This window comes from Otolemur garnettii, unplaced genomic scaffold (assembly GCF_000181295.1).
Source record: "Otolemur garnettii isolate 467f Iridium unplaced genomic scaffold, OtoGar3 scaffold00021, whole genome shotgun sequence".
NCBI lineage: Eukaryota > Metazoa > Chordata > Mammalia > Primates > Galagidae > Otolemur > Otolemur garnettii.
Genome location: NW_003852416.1, coordinates 15,686,817 through 15,707,558, shown reverse-complemented (window position 1 = coordinate 15,707,558; position 20,742 = coordinate 15,686,817). Strand labels below are relative to the sequence as shown.

General features: G+C 43.7%; 1 protein-coding gene across 1 annotated transcript in view; it reads left to right on the top strand.

Moving 5' to 3' along the window:
* Positions 1-20,742, top strand: part of SORCS3 (sortilin related VPS10 domain containing receptor 3) — a 599,222-nt gene that overhangs the window by 249,114 nt on the left and 329,366 nt on the right. The window contains exon 3 of the mRNA XM_003787189.1: positions 11,490-11,589. Within this exon, the coding sequence (XP_003787237.1) occupies positions 11,490-11,589 (100 nt within the window). The remainder of the gene's footprint in view (positions 1-11,489; positions 11,590-20,742) is intronic.

The window sequence follows — 20,742 nt, the reverse complement described above, 5'->3', positions numbered from 1 at the left end:
ACATATTATAGAAAAAAAACCCCAGAATTTTAACTGAGTTTTCTCTGTATAGTGTGGTTATTGTTGATGTCTTTGTTGTACTTTATCCTTGTCTACATTTTAAGATACTTATACCATAAATTTTCAGTACGTTTTGTCTTTTAAAAAGACCCTGCGGTGTGATATTCCTTTTGCCCAAGGCTATAGAAACCAGTCTACTGAGGCAGCCCATGTCTCCTGGGTTCAGGTGGGTGCTGCCTCAGATCTTGGAGGGGGCATTTCTCTATGGACCACAGTGGTTAAAGTTTAAGGAATGCTCTATAACTTGAAAATGAACTTCTAGCTGATTGTTTTTTCATGCTTAGACTTTCAAAGGGAAGCTCAAAAAAATGGGGGTTGTTTTTCATGCCCTTCAGCTCTGGTCTATCGTCAAGAGCATTTGGAGTGTACAGTGTAGGGTCCAACAGGCAATTGTTTCAATGTTGTACAACTGGCACAGGGCAGGGAATGTAGCAATCACTCAATAATTCTTTTAAAGGAAAAAAGTAATTCTTTTAAAGAATGACATAAACGAATTTAGGTTTCTGGGCTGTAAACAAGATGGGGGAAAATATGGTATTAGAACCTGAAAAAAATGGCAGCTGTAATTTACTCCTTGGTAACTGAGAAGTTCCTTGTTTTCTCTCCTGGGTTGGAAGACATGAAGCGTTGGGACACTGTGGTCTTCTTTTTTACCCCGGAAGGCCAGTAGGGTAAGACAGCGTTGGCCTGGCAGGAAGGAGCCTCTGCTTTGTTGTCAGTCTCTCACAGGATAACATTTTCACAGTCAGAAAGAAATCTGTGTGAATGTGACTATTTCAGTCCCTAGAATGCATTTTCTGTTTGAGTATCTGCCCTGCATGGCATTTTTCAGAGTGTTTTAAGAGTTAAAAGAGGCATCCATGGTAGTCCTTGACCTCAAAGAACTTACTTTTCTGGAAAAAGAAGCTTTATGCACAAAACATTAAATAGTGGCATAAAACAATAGCAGAAAAGAAAAGATGTATGTCCCCAGAGAGCAGAGGTAGTGGTCTCTGAGAGTGACAAAGATGCTTGGTGCTGGAACACCAGGTGCAGGAGAGAGATGCGAGGCTTCATGGAAGAGCACAGCAGGGAGAGGGGGTGTTCTCTGTTCTCCAGGGCTGAGTGCTCCTGGGAGGGGGAGACTGGCATTAACTGATAAAGTAGTGAATGAAGTTTGAGGGCCTTTCATGCACAAGGCGTCATGCTTACTACAGAGGATCAGAAGATTTAAAGATTAATGGGACAGAGAATTTTGGCTCCTGAGGGCAGGGAAAGGTCTGAAGGATCTACATCCATTCGTATTCCCCCATTATTTGGCTATACCTTTTATCCTGGAGGTTTATGGATGTGCAGAAAAAATTGTGTACATATCATAGGACCCCATCCAGCTGTATGTGTCTGTAATTATTTTTTTATTCAATCATAAACAGATAGATCATGTATACATTAATGCATTTATGGGGTACAATGTGCTGATTTCATATAGAATTAGGAATACTTATATCGCACTGGTTAATATATATACATCTCATCTTGTTTACTTAATTATTGTATTAAGACATTTATACTCTATACTAATAGATCTGACATGTACCCTTGAAATATGCACCATAGGTTTGATCTCACCATTCACGCTCCCTCCATTTAACCTTCCCCCTCTCCTCCCTTCCCCCTCCTTCATCCTGGGCCATAGTTGTGATCTATTCTTCATATGAAAGTGTGAGTGATTGTAAATTGGTTCCATAATAGTACTGAGTACATTGGATATTTTTTCTTCCATTCTTGAGATATTTTACTAAGTAGGATATGTGTGTAATTTTAAAGGGAAATGGTAAACATCTACTTTCTAGACAGAGATGCCTTACTAAAACTGTCCAGATTCTTCTAGTGCAGCCCTCATTATTTTTTTTCCCCAGGAAAACCTGATGAAAAAAGTTGAATCTGTTTTCCCTAGACTTTAATTTGTAAGTGCTGGCCACCTGCTGGAGGCTGTCTTTGATTATGTGTAGCAATCCCTCCATCTTCCCGTGCGCCTTTTGGTAGCTTATTGTGGATGTAGTGGGAATGAGATGGCATTAGCCTGTCCACTGGGGGTTATATAACTAATGCAGCTGCTGTTTGTCCAGAAATCTACAAGACGGTTTCTCCTCCAGTGATGATTTTATTGGTCTATCATACCGTCTCCCGACAACCAACAGTGAAGTGAACTCCCTGATAATAGGACTATTTAAACTTCACAAAAATCCTGTGAAGGCAACATTTATATTCCCATTGAGCAGATATGAAACATGAGACTTATGTAATTAGCCTGAGGTGCCATAGGCTGGATTTGAAACCTAAACTGCTTGACTTTGAAATGAACCCTCTGATGATTATGTTGATCTTTATGAATGCAAATGCTTATCTATAATGGAGTTTCCTTACAGATGAGTTCATTGATAGATCTGCATCATGACTGTGCAGTAACAATCCCTTTATTATTAGGATTTTTAACTACATGAGTGATACATGGATATGTTTTTGTTTTAAAACAATTCAACATTACAAATATGTTCAAGTCCTTATAGCCACCCAAGCCTACCTTAGTTCCCCAACCAAGAGGTGACTTCTATTACCAGTTATTTGTGTTTTTCCCCTAGATTTGTAAATGCATTTGTGTATACACTTAAAAACTTAATGGAAATATATTGTGTTGTGTCTGGATATACTGTGGATGTGTGATATATTATTTTTCACTAGGCTTTTTCCTTTAGTATTATGTCTTAAACACTTTTCCTGGTCAGTAACCTCAGTAATTACCATATTCTTTAATGGGGTGTGTGTGTGTTTGTGTGTGTGTGATACACTGTACTTCGTTGAACCTTTTCCCTGATTGTCATTTTTTGATGCTCATATGAACACAACTACCATGGATTGTGTGATGCCTTCTTAGGGGCCTGCTTTTGCCCTTTCTTTCCTTCAAACTGACCTCTTGGCTGATAGGTTGGGATTTTTTTGCGTTTTGAATTCTAAATATAACAACCCAACAACCTGATTGTCTGAATTGAGGTTCGTTAGTGAGAACAGATGTGCTCACACAGAGAGGAAGACAAATCAAGGATCTGAACACTTGTCCAAACCCACACATCTCAGCCTTCCGTTTTAGCTGAGACACGTGCTGGGATAGTGCCACAGTCGGGTTTACGCTTTATCCGACCTGAACCACAAGTTCTGCACGATTCTAGTCTCTGCAGTTGGCTAACCTCCAGTTTTCTGCATTTAGAACCCTGTGATGGCTCTCATTCAGATAGCTGGGGCAGGAGGAAATAGAGATGAATTAATTATCCCGTATCATGGTGCCTTTTTTTGTGAGACTAGATAATGCAGCTGAAGAGTCAGATAACGAGAAGAGGTCACGGAGAGCTTTGTGAGCGCCTGCCTTGGCAGCGGCCTGCCTGTGGATTTTCTAAAGCAGAGGGTGGGGCCAGTACCCACTTGGAGAATGAAGCTATTTAAATCACTTGCTTTTGGCTCGAGATCTGAAATTAGTTATCTGGCTGGTTATTTGTGGTCAGGCTGGGTTTCTGCCATTGCAAAGATACAGATTAATGTGGCTTTGGGCCCTGGCCCCAGGGTGAGGAGTGGAGCAGGCCAGAGGGGTGCACCAGTGGCTTTCCATCACTGTGACTTGGTCTGCAGTGGTGCTGTGGAAGCTCCTGACCCTGACCTTGGAATGGGCTGTGGTTCACCACACATGGGAGCTCCTAATAGCCTGAGGGCTTTGATTGCTGACGAATCTCAGTGTCTTGGGTGGAGGACACACCAGGAATGGCTACTGTGCATTCCCCAAGGCCTGGTGCTTTGAAGTGGTTCTTTTTATTTTCCAGAGAACTGGGCCCTGCTGTACTTTTTTTTTTCCGGCTGTACTTTTATGGTGACAATTAGAAATAGTGGCTACATATCCTCTAATGCAGCGGTTCTCAACCTGTGGGTCACAACCCACAAGAACTGTATTAAAGGGTTGCGGCATTAGGAAGGTTGAGAACCACTGTTCTAATGATTTATGGGGATCCATGTGCCTCACCCCCTAGTAAGTTTAAGGAACATGTGCATGTAAATTAAGACAATGAAAACAAAGTGATTTCAAAGTGTCCCCTTGAGGACAGTACAATCTAGGCTATTCATGAAAACCTGCCTTTAGCAGAATCTGGGCTGGGTGACTACTTACTGCTCTTTGTTGAATCCACACAGCCACGGCTCCACCATCTGATCTGAGGCTCCGAAGTGTGAGGAGCTCTCGCGGCTCGCCCTGGCCCCCAGTGCTGCTGTCTTTGCACTGCTAGAGCCTTCCTGCTTTTTCTGCTTAGAGCCATGCTGTGCATTTTCAGAAATTGAAAAAAAAATCCATGTGTCATTTTCTTTTAAGGAGTTTTCAGCAATTGCTGAAAGGAGCAAAAGCACACATGTATATGCAGAGAATAAATAGGGAGCTCCTAGGTATAGCTGATGTAAATGCAGAGGTGGGTGTGGGCTGCAGTTGGAAGAAAAGTCTTCACATCACAGTTAGTACTGGAGCTGGGAGTCAGAAAGGAAGAGGATTAGGACTCAGTGCCAGCCATGAGTGAGTGGGGAAGGGGAGGTTAGGCAGGCTGATTGCAGTGGCCGTGAATGCTGGGCACAGGCAGGAGGCAGGTGGCAGGGCTCATGTGGCAGCCAGGCAGGGGGAGGAGGAGTTAGGACATCAGAGAGCCTGTAGGAATGTTGGGGAGTGTCTTAGAGACAAAAGCAGAGTGGGAACTGGCTGTGGGCAGGGATCCAGATAGGGGCTGGCATTGCTGCTAGCTCCAGCAGTGGCCACCAAATCATATCCCTCCTCCATTTGCAGACAATATTTTCCCTATTACGAGCTACACCCATTCATTTGCTTATTGTGTCTGGCCTATTAGGAGGTATAAAGTAGTTGGGAGCAGAGGCATGCAAAACCTGAAATATTTACTCTGTGGCCCTTTTACAGGAAAAAATAAATGAATAAAGTTTGCCAGCCTGCACCAGAACTACTCATAAGTGGCCAGAAAGGGGAAGCAAAGCACAGCGCCTAGCACATGGTGTGTGTCCTGGTTGATTGATGTCTGCTAAGAAATGAGCAAAACAAACCAAACCAAAAATGGCTAGCAGGAAAAGAAACTGTCACAACTGTGGGTGTTTGCTAATATTAGATTATATCAGACAGCAGGGAGTCCACTGAGGAAGAAGATTTCTGATAGGAGACTCCATGGGGAACGATTTTTACAGAGCTCTCAGGGCAAGAGGAGGAAAGGGAACAGAGGGGCTGAGGAGGTGAGGAGCAGGGTGGCAAACCAGGGGACGGAGAGCAGCATGCCCTCCCCGATTCAGAACCTCTGGTGGCCCTGTGAGAATTGGCAGAGGGCTTTCCAGAGCCCTCTCACCGCAGACTAGAACTTGGCATTGGGAGCAGGGATGTTGAACTCAGCTTGGCTCTGCTGGGACGCTGGCTTGCCTGAGCTTGCTCAAAGGTTTTTTCTGTTTTTCACTTTTAAAACAACAGCTAATATTATTGTTGCCACCATCTGCTCCCTGGCCCACTAAAGGAGTGGCAACTTGCTGAGTAGGGAACAAGCCTGGTGTAATTCACAGCTCAACTCCTGAAATTGTCAGTGGGAGAGTGGCCCTGGGGGACCAGATGGAGGTGTGGCAGGGCAGGCTGGGGTGGCCATCCCAGAGGTGTCAGGCCACACTGAATCCTTCTGAAAACTTATCAGGATGAGATAAGAACTCAGGGGGAGTGGCAGGGCTCAGACAAGGAGCTGGCAACCCAGTTGGCATCCTAGCATAGATGTTGAAGAGGGAGGACACCGGCCTGCCGGTCAACATGAGGTACCTGGGGGGCAGCCTACACGGTCAGTGGCTGGCCTGCTCAGCCAGACCGTGCGCAGGTCCTTGGGAAGATGGTGGAACCAAGAAACACTGTCTCTTTAGAGGTGCATCCTCCTTGGAGATCGTGCCATCCAGAACCAGCGAAGTAGAAATAATGTCTAGAGTATGACACTGTAACTCCACATGGAATTGTCTCCCCCAGAAAACCTTGTCTTTCCTGAAGCATAAGCCATGTATAAGACTGTTCATTGTAGTAACATTGTTTATAATAACAAATTTTAAGAGAAGGAAAAAGAACCAAAAATACTTACCAGTGGTAAAAAGGATAAATAGAGGGCGGTTTATTCACAAGCTGAAATTTTAGGGGGCAGTTAAAATGAATTAGTTGCAACTGGGTGTGTCAACATGGCTGCATGTCACAAACTGAATATTGGGTGAGATAAGCAAGCTGTAGTGTGTGAATTCTGTATGACATTTACGCACATGTGAAAAACACTCAGACACAACACTTGTTAGATCTTGTAGTGGCCGTATGATTGGCCATTCATTGTGCTTTTCCGTGTGCTGGAATAGTTTATGAAGAGAGAGAGGAGGAATGGGGGCTACATGCACACACAGCAGTGGGTTGGAGCTGGGGTAACCTGAGCTGAGGACTGTGAGCCCCGAGGTGGTCGTGGTGGCTGTGCTGGTCTTACAGGTTAGCTAGGTGCACTGACCATGCAGGATGGATTCATAGCTGGCATAGTGCCAGGCCCAGGGTGGCCAAGTGTCAAGATTTGGGAGGCTAGCTTAAAAATTGGTGAGATGAGGATGAACCTGTTTTCTCTAAGGTACCCCACTGGTAGATTCCCGGAGGCATGGTGGTGTAGTCTTATTCTCTGCCATAAATTTGAAGAAATAAGACTTGTCTTGGGCCACACATTAAATACGTAAACACTAACGGAAGCTGATCAGCAAAAACAGGTCTGTTCATATTTTTTATGATGTTTGACACCAGAGATAAAGCAAAAAACTCCTCACAAAATCAGCAAGTGGGCAGTGGACACCCTGGTGGAGGATGATTTGCTTTCTTGTAAGAGCAGGTTCTGAGGGCAAAGGTGTCTCTGTAGTGTAGCCAGTGGGGGGCAAGTGGACGCTGTGGTGGAGGATGGTTTGCTTCCTTGCAAGAGCAGGTTCTGAGGGCAAAGGTGTCTCTGCAACGAGGCTGAGGTCTTGCTGCCACCTGGCTCTCGCCCAAGGCCAAAGGAGCCCACAGAATGCTGTGCCCCTGGCCATGTGCAGCAGTATGCTAGAAAGGACAGCGTTTGGGGTGTCCTTGGTTCCATAAGCTCACCAGCTCCTCAGGCGTCTTCATGGAGCAAGGATTGTTTCTGTCACAGTGGATGAGCAGAATCTGCTAGAGGCATGGAGGAGGTCGAAATGTACAGTGTCCTTGGTTAGGAAGTCCCTACTCTGACTAGCCACTTTTGGAAGAAAGCAAAATCTGTGTGAATCTGTTGTACAGCTTGTAAAAGAGGGGTGATATGTGGATATGAGGACGTTAACTTTGATGAGGGTTATTTGGATTCTGGAAAGAAATTTGTTGTGATGTTGGTTATACAGGGAGTCCTGAAAATTTAGCTCTTGTAAGATTTTTGCTATACATAGTGTAAGGAAAAGTTGCTGGTTGTAAAACAGCTTAGTACCATGCCGGTGAGGTAGTAAAATTGAAAGTCCAGAAGGGGCTTTATGGTTATCTGAGTTAAGTCTCGTGTGTTAATGAGGGAATGGGGCTTAGCAACCATTTTCTCCTTGACTAAATTCTATTTTAAGTAGGATTCATCCTTGGGCATGTTCTCTAGAGCCCAATTTTAGCGAAAATTTCGCTAAATCAGTTTAGCCAGAGTCCGTCAGCCTCTGTATCTGATCAAAGTCCTCATCCTCCACTGTCTCCCAGGTCATGCCATCACCCTAGCCTGCATTCAGCAGGATCCTGTTGGGCCATTTATCAAAGGCTTACCTCACCCTCTCAGTGATTTTCCATCTACTTACCCCCACCCTGCTTTTTAGCAAAAGCTCTCACTTTTCCTTGTTGTGTTTGGAGTTAAAGCCTCTCTTTGTCCCCTCTCTCAGGAGTTCCTTCCTCTATCACAGTAGCCCTGAACAAATCTGCCTTGTTATTTAAAAAGGTGTCAGAATAATTTTTTCATTAACAGCTAAAGAGAAAGTGGCTTGTTCAGGGTAACACTTTGAGTACATTTCAAAATTTGTTCTAGAGTCTAGATTTGTAGACTCCAAGTTCAATGTTCTTTACCCATACATGCTGCCTTTATGCCTTCTAGAGTACAGAATATAGAAGTAATTAACTGTACAAAATGTTTTACTTGAATTAATAAAAATGCAAGTGACATTCTCTAGAGATCATGGTCTGTATCCTCTCTTGCTCTGCATAGGATAGTTGCTCAGGGTGATTGGTCATTTAACCTTAATTCTAGTACCAGTGAATTACAGACCTTTCCCTGTCACTAGATGCTCTGGTCGTGCTGGACTGGTCATGCTGGCATCCATAGGTTGTGTGTTTTCTAGGCATGGCTAAGTGCTAAGTTATATTACATTAGTAGTTGGTTAAAGACTTGTGAGTAGGCTTGGACAGCTCATTCATCATTCATTCATTCATCCACACAAATAAAAAAAAAGTGAAACGATACAAAACCAGTACATCAGCACTTGGTACTTGCTTCGTATCAGGCATAGTCCAGGAATCTAAGTTATTTCAGAGATAGAATCATTAAGACTTGGAGACTGAGCTAGGTTCAAGAGGTGAAGGCAGAGAAAGATTGGGAGAATCCCTGAACTTCTATGCCTGGGGTAGACAAGAGACAGAGGAAAAGAAGTCAGATTTTGGGGGGACTGATTATTAAAGTCAGCATACATGATGACCACAAGGAGCTGGTAGCCCAGGGGAGGATTTGAAATACTGATATTTGTTTATTCAGTAAACGTGCTGAGTATGTGTAATGTGTAAGGCCTTGTTCTGCACGTTTCAGGGAGAAATGAATGAAGTTTGCTTTAATATACATTTTAGTTGAGTCCCTGGGGTTTTCCAGATATACAGTCATGTATTCTGTGAAGAGTGAAAGTTTGATCTCCTCTGATCAAACTTCAGATACCCTTGATCGCCTTCTCTTGCTTGATTGTGATGGCTAAGACTTCCATTACCATGTTAAAAAGCAGTGGAGACAATGGGCAACCTTGCCTGGTTCCTGATCTGACTGGAAATGTTTTCAATTTTATTCCATTCCATACGATATTGGCTGCGGGTTTGCAGTAGATGGCATCTATCAGTTTAAGAAATGTCCCTTCTGGGCAGCACCTGTGACTCAAAGGAGTAGGGCGCCAATCCTGTATGTTGGAGGTGGCAGGTTCCAGCTCTGGCCAAAAACTGCCAAAAAAAAAAAAAAAAAGAAAGAAATGTCCCTTCTATACCCATTTTCTTTCTTTCTTTCTTTAATTAAATCATAGCTGTGTACATTAATGCAATTATCTATTTTCTTAAGTGTTCTAATCATAAAAGGATGCTGGATATTATCAAAAGCTTTTTCTGCATCAATTGAGAGAATCATATGGTCTTTGTTTTTTCTTTTATTTATGTGATGTATTATATTTATAGATGTACATATATTGAACCAACCTTGAGACTCTGGGATAAAACCCACTTGGTCATGGTGTATAATTTCTTTGACGTGTTGCTGGATTCTGCTTGCTAGGATCTTATTGAATATTTTTGCATCTATATTCATTAAAGATATTGGTCTATAATTTTCTTTTCTTGTTGGGTCTTTTCCTGGTTTGGGGATCAGGGTGATATTTGCTTCATAGAATATCTTGGGAAGTATTCTTTTTCTTTCTATGTTTTGGGACAGGTTAAGTAATATAGGTACTAGTTCCTCTTTAAAGGTTTGGTAGGATTAAGGTTATGTGTTATGTTTTTGTACCTTCACAAATGCCCTGTAAGATTAAATTAGCCCCATTTTTCAAATAAGAGACCTGAAGCTCTGGCACAGTAAGTAACTTGCATGTGGTCATGCATCTAGAGAGCTGCAGGTGTGGGAATGAAACAGATTTTTCTGTACCCAAAGTTCATATTCTTCCCTCTTACCATAGTGTTCTGTGAAGTTCCCTCTTCTTGAGGAGCTTAGATTGTGGTTAGGAAAACAACATAAAGAAATTAGTCATACACTGTCAAAGACTTGGGAAAAAGGCAGGCCTAGGGTGCCTTGAGTGTTGAAGGGTGTGGAAAGTTGTTCTGGTGAAGAGGAGTGATGAGCAGTGGTGATGATGATGGTGATGATGATGATGGCGGCTAGTGAAGCTTCATTAGAGGAGGAAAGGGAGGATTTTATGTCAGGCCTGGGAACCAGGAATCTGCCAGCTTGAATGGGGGTAGAGATGGCTCCTAAAGGTCATCATGCAGTTTTGCTACTAGACTTCTGATGCTAAGCTGTGGGTCAGGGCAAACCAGGTTAGTGTTAGAAGGTAGATAAAGGTTCAAAGATAAAGCAGGGGCTTGCCATTAATATGGCACCAGGAAGCCAAAGTCAAGGGAAGGCCCAGAGCCAACGTGGGGACTGAGATTGAGCTAGAACACAGGCACCTGCAAGGCCAAGGACCATCGAGAAAATAATTGACCTCTGAGCCTTCTCTAAAACCTGAGTAGTAGAAGCTTTGTGAGTCTAGCCAAGGAGGGTGATGGCCGAAGATGAGCACCCTCCAGCACTGGTTGGAAAAGGGAGGGGAGGTATGTGTGGAAAGTGTGTCTGGGCTGTTGGCTGCTCAGAGCTCACTGTGTGGCACCTTCTTGCCTTCCTCCTCATGGAAGAGAAGGATGGAAAGGAAAGCACCAATCGCATGCCCTGCCTTTGCTTTCTGAGCCTTTACTTCTGGTTTTGCCATAAGTTTAGTCTAGAAATTAAGCCCAAAGGAGGGGCAGAGGGCCAGTGGGATCGCTGGAATGATGAACTGGTTGAAGCATTTCAGTGTCACAGTCTTTCCCCCTAGACACACTCATATTGTTGTTACAGTGTATAGTATCAAACCCTCTGCCTGGCGTGGCCTCATTTGGCGATTGGATCCCACAAGTTCTTTGGGCGCTTTCTGTCTCTCTGAGGCTCCCTGGCTCCAGGCTTAGTGGAACAATGTGAAGTTGGTGGCCCCCTGGGGGCATCAGGAGACAGAGGGCCCACTGGTGGGAAGTCAGGCCCTACTGCAGCTTGCATGGAGCCAGAGAGCTGGGGTGGGGGAAGGTGGACATCTCTCCAGAGGCTGCTTCCACTGCTCTGCTTCACAGTGGCAGGAAAGTAGGTCTCTGAGAACAGCCTGGAGCCCAGGGGTGCCAGCGCAGTGAGCGTGTGAATTAGTGTAATTGTTCTTCTAATGTTAATGGGGCTATTTATCCCTAGAGAACACTTTTAAACACTCAGGTGATTTGAGAGCAAAGGTGCAGGTTGGGGGAGGTTGGCTCCCCTGGAAACAGTCTCCTGTTTTGTAAAACAATCTCTCCCTTTCTTTTCTTCTCTCTTCTCTTCTGTCTGCAGGTCAACGGATTATGGCACCACCTATGAAAAGCTGAATGACAAAGTGGGCTTGAAGACTGTTCTCAGTTACCTCTATGTCAATCCCACCAACAAAAGGAAGGTAAGAGGCAGGTCAGGAGGTTTTGAGCACTCTCGCTGGGCGGTAAGGCTACTTAGGGCCAGGAGTTAAGAAAAAAATGCCCAAGAGCCATGGAATCATTTACTGAGGCCTGGTTTATATACCAGGAACTTCACAAGGCACTGTTTGTAATTCTAACAACAACCTTGATAATGATAACAATAAGAACAGCAGCAGCACCACCAAAGGATGTGTTAAATATATGACTGTGTAAGTGCTTCCTCTGTCTTATCTCATTTATCCTCACAACCCATCTGTGGGGTAGAAATTATGATGGTACTCATTTTATAGGTAAAGAAACCAAAGTACAGAGAGATTAAGTAACTTTCTAGCCTGAATCAAGCATGGGTTTGCTTGACTCCAGAGTTGAGTCTTTCCACAGCCTTCCTCTTGCTGGTTTGCTTTCTGGGAGTTCCTTATGCCCAGGGAGTCCATTTCTGCCGAAGAAAGGAAATGTGCCTCCAGAATTCAGATTCTTCAACTTAATCTTGAGCTGCTTCTGAGGCAGAGGAGGGCAGACGTGGTCCCCACCCCCCCGCCCGCTCCTCTGTTTTCCTCTTGACTTAGCCGCCAGGATGGAATCATATAAGGTCAGAGCCTGGTCATGCAAACCTACTGGGAGGAGGAGGAGGAGGCCTGGATTCCATGGAATGATGCATAGTTTTAGAAAATCAATACTGCACAATGTATTATCTTTGGGGAGTATAATCCTTCCCCAGCTAGGAAAGCCCTGCTATTCAGGAACTCAGGCAGACAGGGCTCAAACACACCCAATGAACATATAATTGATCATTTGAATATTTCTAAAAGGCTAAAGCAGTGGTAGTACTAGGTCCTCTTGCAATCTGATTTTCATTCCCTCGTGGTTTTGCACATACTTCCTTCCTCCTTGAAATAAGCTCAGGAGGAAGCTCCAAACTATAGTGTGAATATCCCTGATCTCTGATTCCAATGTGGTGGAGTCCAAGCTGTGGCTAAGAATGATGACTGTTCATACAAAGTGCAGCAGCTTTGGCTCAGACCAGCCTAACATACAGCCTCACTGCTTCTCCTTACTTCCACCTGCAGTACTACCCCTAAAGGTCCCCAGCCAGTGAGGAAGTGGAATTATTAGCTCCTGGTCCAGTGAGATGATTGATAACCAATGGATAACCAAAGATTGATAACCAAAGGATCCAGCCAGCTGTGAGGATTGTCAGACCCCTAGAGTATGCCTGCCAGCCAAGTGCCAAAGCCCTGGTGATCAGGAGGGCTGTTTAAGTGCCTGTTACTACATAAAGTAACCCTTTGTCCCAAAGGGTTGTTGTTTGTACATTTTTCAATATTGTTATTTCAATTACTGCATGTTAGCGCTGGAAGGGACCACACTTCCAACTACAAGCAATTATTCACAGTTTTTTTCAGATTTATTTTTAAATTGGCATATAAAATTGTATGTATTTATCATGTACGTGTTCTGAAGTACATAGACATTATGGAATGCCTAAATCCAGCTAATTAACAAATGCATTACCTCACATGGTTATTACCATTTGTATGTTGAGAACATTTATCCACTCCACATTTCTCAGGAATACATTCTATCTTCGTTAACTACAGTCACCGTACTATACAGTAGATCTCTTGAACTTACTCCTCCTATGTAATGTCATTATGTGTTTTTGCCCAACATCTCCCAACCTCCCTTCCCCTCTAACCACCTAGACCCTGCTACCCGCGACTCTACTTCCAATTCTAGGAGATCAACATTTTTAGCGTCTACCTGGGATTGATTTCATATGGTGTTTGTCTATCTGGTCCTGGCTTATTTCACTTAGCATGATGTCTTCCATGTTCATCCATGTTGTTGCAGAAGACAGGATTTCCTTCTTTGTTATAGCTGAATACTATTCCACTGTATTTTCTCTATCCATTGATGGACTCATAGGTTGATTCCATATCCTGGCTATTGTTGATAATGCTATAATAAACATGGGAGTGCAGCTAGTCTCTTTGATATACTGATTTCATTTCATTTAGATATCTACCCAGGAGTGGAACTGCTGGATCATATGGTAGTTCTATTTTTAATTTTTTTGAGGAGCCTCCATACTGTTTTCCATAATGGCTGTACTAATTTACATTCCTACCAACAGTGTGCTTAACAGTTTTTGAACTGCAACTCTTTTGCACATGTGATTAAAGTTTTACACCTCCTCTCTAAAAACATGCCTAAGCTATAAAAATTTTCATACATTTTGAAGGGTTTGTGAACATCGCAGATCCCACCCATGTACCCAAGATGTCCATGGAATCTCAGTTGGGAATCATTTGTCTATACCAGCAGTCTTATTTTACCGAAGCTAAAAAAGCCCACACAGCCAGGTAGAAAAAACACTCAGGATTAGGACCTGGAACTGTTGATTCTCGAGTTTATATTTCTTTGCTTTAGCTCCTCTTGTATACCTTTTCCTCCTCTGTAATCATAGCCTAGGAGGTGTTAATAGTCGCTTCATGATATTGAATTAAAGCTTGGTGCTGTGTCCATGAAGGATACATGGTAAAATTTGACTGAATTGAGTTGGTGACCATCTATACTGATTCTTCCTCTCCCAAGTCCCTTCTTAAGAAGGAAGCTGAGGCCCACCGGAACAACTGCCTCACCCAGCTTGCTCAGCTGGTTAGTGGCAGCCTTGGCAGCTGGTCTCTTAACTCCCAGTCGAAGGTACTTCTTATCCCACACGACTGCCTTGGGCTCTGAGGAATCACAATGGGTGTGTGTGCTTTGAGAGAACTGGGTGTTGGGCCTCAAAGATGCCCTGTAGCATAGATCTCTGACCTATATCTGGACCATGACAGAGCTGAATTAATCATATTTTCCCATAGATGATACATCAACTGTCTTTGTAAGGATTTTCCTAAGTGGTGGATTCCTAAATAGATTTTTGTCTGAAGGGTTGTATCTGTTCACATTCATTCTGGCATTCATCTACCATGTGTGTTTCTGGTTGGAAATGCTTATAATAATTTTTCTCTTTCCATTGTGCTGTTTTTCTTTACTCTGGACTTTTTAAAATCTCTGTAGCACAATTTTGAAGTTCTTAGAAGCAAAGGAGACAAAGGGTGGGTTAAGGCAGATGCTGTAGGTTGGGAGGAACGTCCATGTTCTCTCCCATCAATTGCTGGGATTTTGGAGATCATGGGTACAGAGATGCCACCTCCATTTGTTATATACAGAGGTGATGTCCAGGCCATGGGCTCTCCAGAGCAATTTCCCACAGGAATTACTACCCATGAAACAGAAACTAGGTCTATTTTATTTGTCTTCTTAGAAAAACATCACCAAAGTACAGTTAACTCCTATCTAAGGGGTGCTGCCACCCAGAAAGGAAAAAGCACAGACATTTCTCCACACAGATTAGGGAAAGACAAATATCAGGCTCATGGCATAGATTTACTTTTTTGAAAACAGAAGTATAAATTAGTGTTCACAAAGAGCCTGTGTGATCCTGAAGTGCTTTTGGCATCATCTAAGAAAAGATGAAATTGGATTCTATTTCATTTCATTAAGTGGTATGGCTTGTATCCTGAGCCTCTAGATGTTGGCAATACACACATATTCTACATGATGACTCTCTTTTAACCAGAATATTCAGTTAGTAGAAGTCCCACTTCTCCAGCTACTTAGGCAAAATGACAGTTTGATATAAAATGCTCATTTCTTTAGTAGTCTAGAGTTCTGAGTCATTATGACTTTCTAATGAAACTTTTTTTAAGTTTTCTTATTGAATATGTCTTGAAGTTTAAACCTATAGTCATCAGGATTCTCATCTTACCTTGTGTTATGAGAAATTCTTTTAATTCTCTGTACCTCAATTATCTGTAGCTCCCCGTTGTTCATGGGCCAGCTAACGGCAGTCATCTCTGGCAGAGTTTGGAGTTCATCTTGGTAGAAGCACTTGCTTTTCACCTAATGAGTTATTTATTTAACAGATGGCTGCTGCTTTCCTCAGAGGCTATGAATACATCAAATGAGATCTGTTGCCCTTGGCAAAACTGTAAATTGAACTTGTATTTACATAGTGTCTTCCAAAGCTAGTTGTTGATTTTTTGAATCCTTTTTTGACAACATAAAATCTCCAAATACAGGTAGTTAAGGAGCCATGAAGTTGAAACCAGAGGTGTTAACCTGTACCTAGTTTCCTTCTCTTAGTAATAATATCAGTCAGGATTAACTGAGCACCTGCTGTACTGAGCTCCTTGAATTTTAGCGGCTTTATCTTTGTGATCTCTAATTCTCTCAGCCACTTTTGGGAGCAGGTGAGATAAGAAAATAGACTCTAACCCTAACCCCAAGATTCCTGTAAATCTTTAATAGCCTTCCCAATAGATTTATTTGCGGGATAAATTAATGAGGATATATTCAGGAATTTTGAGCTGCCATAAGGTAGTTGGGATTTGCACTAAGAAGTTTTGTCTTTGTCATAGGCTGTGAGTACAGCATCATCATTTTATCTAGAGGGTTTTAGAATTCCAGGTCACAATGAGAATATTGATATGGAATGGCCAAAGCTGTCCCAGTTGAGGTTGTCTTAGACTGTTATTCTCTGCTGTGGTGGCATCAGCATGATTTTAATGACCTAGACCTGCCCTGACTGTATATAATGTGAATTCTGTATCTGTAGCTATTTGGGCTGTTTGCCTTTCTCAGCCCATTGGCCAGTTAGCTCATCACCTTGGTTTGAGCTCGCCTTCCTTAAGGGAGCCCAGCATTGCGGAATGTACCTGAACCTGGAACTTGGAAGATGAAGGACAGCATATTAGTTCTGGCAGCAGGAGTGTGAAGGGTTTGCCTCCCAGAGGAGGGGCTCTGCAATAGTGGGGCCTAATGAACTCCAGCTCACAGTTTTCCTTTCCTGCCTAGGAGGTAAACATATCTGGGTCCCCAGAACTCATTACTGTCAGATAATTTTTGTCCTCAGGCCCATCAGAATGGCAAGTGCCAAGGTCAAGTCTGCATTTAACAGACCTGTGCTTTGTACAAAAAAGCTGAATGTTTTGTGCCTCAACAGAGAGGGGCTTACCTCCCATGAGCCTATATTAGAATAAATCTTCAAGGGGACAGGGAAATGCAGGCATGTTGTAGTCTAATTGCTCTGTCTCAGAAGTGACTGCCACCTGCAGCTTTGGAGACAGTGTGTTGGAAACGCCAGAGAGCTTACACAGGTCTGACTGCTGGGGAATGTGACCGAGTTACTACAGAGTGGAGAAATGTGTGTGTGTTTGTGTGTGTGAGCACGCGTGCATGCATGCCTGTGTTGTTTGTGTGTGTGTTGAGGGGGCTGGAGGTCTGACATCAGTATGGAATAATAGCTTCTTTTTACTGAGCTCCTAATAAAGGTTGGGTGAGGGGCTAGGTTCCCTGCTATATCTCATTCTAAGTTTTACTATTAGTCTCCTCAGCCTAGTCGTTTTAACTCCTTTGATAAGTGAGGAGATTGAGGCCCAAGCAAGTGGGCTACTGATTTTAGTAAAATAGCTAAGAAAAGAGGTCTGTGATCCCGTTCACTTCTTTATGAGCACAGGGGTAGCTTCCACTGCCACAGGTAGAAAGACCGGTGAGTTGCAGTCTTTACTCAGTTAGTAATAACCCAGTTGCCTGGGGCGCTCTGCTCATTAAGGCTAGAGGATTAGTAGGTTCTTGGAGGAGGAGGGGAGCATTAGATCCTCCATTCCTAATTGATTTACCAGTGAGAAGGATAATTACTTCCAGGCTACCCTGAAGAAATACAGTGGGAATTACCAGTCAGATTTCTCCAATGAGCAAGCAGCCTCCGTACAGCTGTTAAAGAGGCCATGTGCTGGTTATGCCTCTGTCATTCTTTTGATATAGCAACATAACCCTGAGCTATCTCTAACACCCTGGAAAACCTTTAAACAAAACACAGTACAGAATTTCGAATTATTGGACTCCCGCTTTCCCTGACCCATGTCTCCCAAGATTGTTGGAGGGTCAGGGAAAGTGAGCAGTAGAGTAGTCCATTTTCAATTCACAAATGTGAAAGTCTCTTCCGCTACAGTAAAGAAAAATAAGGTGAAAAGGTAATTTTACACTGTCAGACAATCTGTTAAATGTCTAGCTGCGAGCAAAGTATTTTGTGGAGGGGAGGTTTCCTGCTCTTAGACATGTGCGGTCTGCTTGGGCAGAGCAGGTGCACGAGGCTGCATACCTAGACCTGAGTCTTATATTCAAAGCAGGCAGGGGCCAGAACATAATGCCAGTGGGGATGTGGGCCAGGTAGGGGCTGGGCATTCCCCCTGTAAAGGCATTTCCACTACTAGGTTCAGATGACTCTTGTCATATAAAGACAAGGGCCCTGCATAGCCAGATATTGTTAACTTCCTTGTTATTGTTTTTTAAATTTCCTAAGAGATTTTCCTATATAGACTTTCATACAAAACTTCTGTATTTTTAAATATTTTAGATAGGCTGGGCTGTGGAGCTCAGGGTTGGAGGGCTGCCAGGCTGTACCAAACCTTCCTTGATTCCTTATGCCCAATTGGTATCTCAGACCATATTCTAAATAGTAAGTATCATAAGTCTACAGGTGAAAAGTTGATATTTGCAGTGTAGTCTTTGGGGCCACAGGATAATACTCTGTAGACTCTATTGCTGGAGGACCACCCAGATACTTTTATTGACTCAAAAAGACTGCATTGCAAGGAGACTTTTTGTGTCATTTAAGGGCAAGATTGCTCGAGTAGGAGAAGGAGGCAGATACCTTCTCTCTGGGCTTGGTTCTGCCCCTGATAACTGAGTGTCACTGTATAAACCAGCCTCTGCTAAGAGCTTCCTCTTTCCTATTTGTAGAGAGGCAAGTGGGAGTCCTAAAATTTTGCAGCTCCTGTAGCTCAGAGGGTCTTGGTGGTCACCACTTAGTGCTTCTCAGAGGGTTTTGTGGTGCTCTGTGAGGAGGCAGGCTTTGTGGCTCAGTGGACAGCCTAGTGGGTAGTCCTTAGAAAGCATCATTCTCATTGCTCTTGGTTCTATAGCCCTGTGTCCGCTGGCTAAGCCCTTCTACCCAGGCCGGCTTTTTTAAAGTTACAATCTCTTGGCTGTGGTGGTAGAGCTCAGAGCAGCAGCAGCCTTAATGGCACAGCTGTGCATTGCATCAGCATGAACCAGCGCTACTTTGCGGGACCATCACTGTCTGTCCAGGCGTGCACGGCTCTCTTCCTATAGACAAGGGAGCTAGAGATACTGCCTGGATCTATGCTGGAAACCCAGGACAGAGGATACCATGTATCACGGGAAAAGGCAGGAGCTCAGCTCTTCTGCACCACACACCCTCATTCATGACCGTTGACGCAGTGCAGCCTCAATCTGACACTGCACTTTTGTGGACCTCTTCTCTCCCCCTTGAGAAAATGTGCATAAGATGCCGTTTTTTATAGAGTAAGGAAGAGAGGTCCCTCTTAGTGCTAGCGTCTGTTTCTATTAAAGAGGGTCTGATGATAGTAACCATGATAGTAATAAGCAGCAGCAGCTAGTATTTTTTGAGAATTTACTTTGTGCCAAAAATTATTCTGAAAGCTTTACATGAATTAATTCATTTAATACTTCAACAGCAATCCTGTGATGTTGGTATTGTCATTATTCAGTTAAGAGGTGATGAAAGTTTGGTACCAGGATGTTAGCAGTGTGATGGCTCCTTACTTTGGTCTAACATGCTCATTTAACTTGCTTCCCATCATATTTAATTCTTCGACTCACTGCATGTTGGAGCTAAAGGGCTCTCAGAGGCTGTCTATGCAGGCCCTCCTTTAACAGAGGAGGCCTCTCAGTGATTTGTCTGAGATCGTGAAGTCATTTACAGCAGACCTTGGGCTGAAATAGTTTGTTGACTCTTACTCTAGCATTCTCTTCTGAGCCCACAAGGCTGCTGGCAGCTGGAGAATTCAGATCTGATGGATGACCCCAACTGGGTACAGGGATGAGCACAAGATGGAATGGTAGGAAAAATTGTATTCCCACCTGTCCTGTTGAATAGTGGTGGAGGGGCTCTAGGGTTCAAAGAGACCTTGTTGACTTCTTAGTTCTCCAGTCTCAAAGCCCCAAGGATGTTTCTTCTGGAATACCACTGCCAGTGAACCTGCACGGGAAACAAAGGACCTGGAATATAAACTGCCTCTTACATGTTGGAAGCACGCAACGTGTGTGCTTGGTAAAGAAACAGGGACCTGGGTCCTGGGGGTTGGAATGGGGGTGGAGAGAGAGCTATCTGGGAAAAGAATCAGGATTCTGGTGTGGGCCTTTCCCCTGACTAGCTCTAGAGCATTGGGAATGTCATTTAGATTCTCTGATCTTTAGCATTTCAATTTTTAAAATGGAGATAAAAGATCATTTAGAAAAGATCAGCTGCAAAAGAAGGGGCAGGGGGTGGTTGTTCCTTCTGGGCTGGAGCTGGTGTCTCGATCACAGCGTGGAGCCCAGGCTCCAGCCAGTCGGCTGTGCTCACTGGTGGCTGCTGGTCTGCTGCTGAGCTGCCTACCTTCAGGCTGCCTTGGGTAGGATGCTCTCAGAACCCTGGGTCTGCTCAGGGCCTCACATCCTGCCTCATCCAGGAGGCTTGCTGCCACCTTCTCTTTCCCATCTTCTTCCCTGTCTCTTAAAACCAGACCTGCTGGCAGCCTGAGTGAGACAGATCATTCTGCTGATGGAGAGACATGGTCCCCATTGTGTTAATTCAGAACCACATTGTTTTTCTTGCTTCATTGATTAACATGGTTACCGAGGGTAGAGCACTGTTTCCAGAGATGTGTTTAGGGAAAGAATGTGTGAAAGGAAAGAGTAGAAAAAGGAAAAAAAACAGGACATGGACCCAAACTGCCTCTTTTGCTGATTCTAGTTCTAAATCTTTTTTGTTTTTTTCCTCCTTGGAGTGTCCAGAAAGAACAGAAAATTCCTCTGCCTATCTTCAGAAAGGGAAAGTCCTCAGTGCAGGCTCAGACGGCACAACAAGGGGGGGAGCACTGAGGGGAAAGACGCTGGTTTGGAAGGTTTCTTCTGCCTCTGCAGGGGTGACCCTGCGATGGAGTGGCTGTGAAGTCTACTTCAGTGCAAACTAATCACTTAAAGGAAAAGGGATCTGGAGT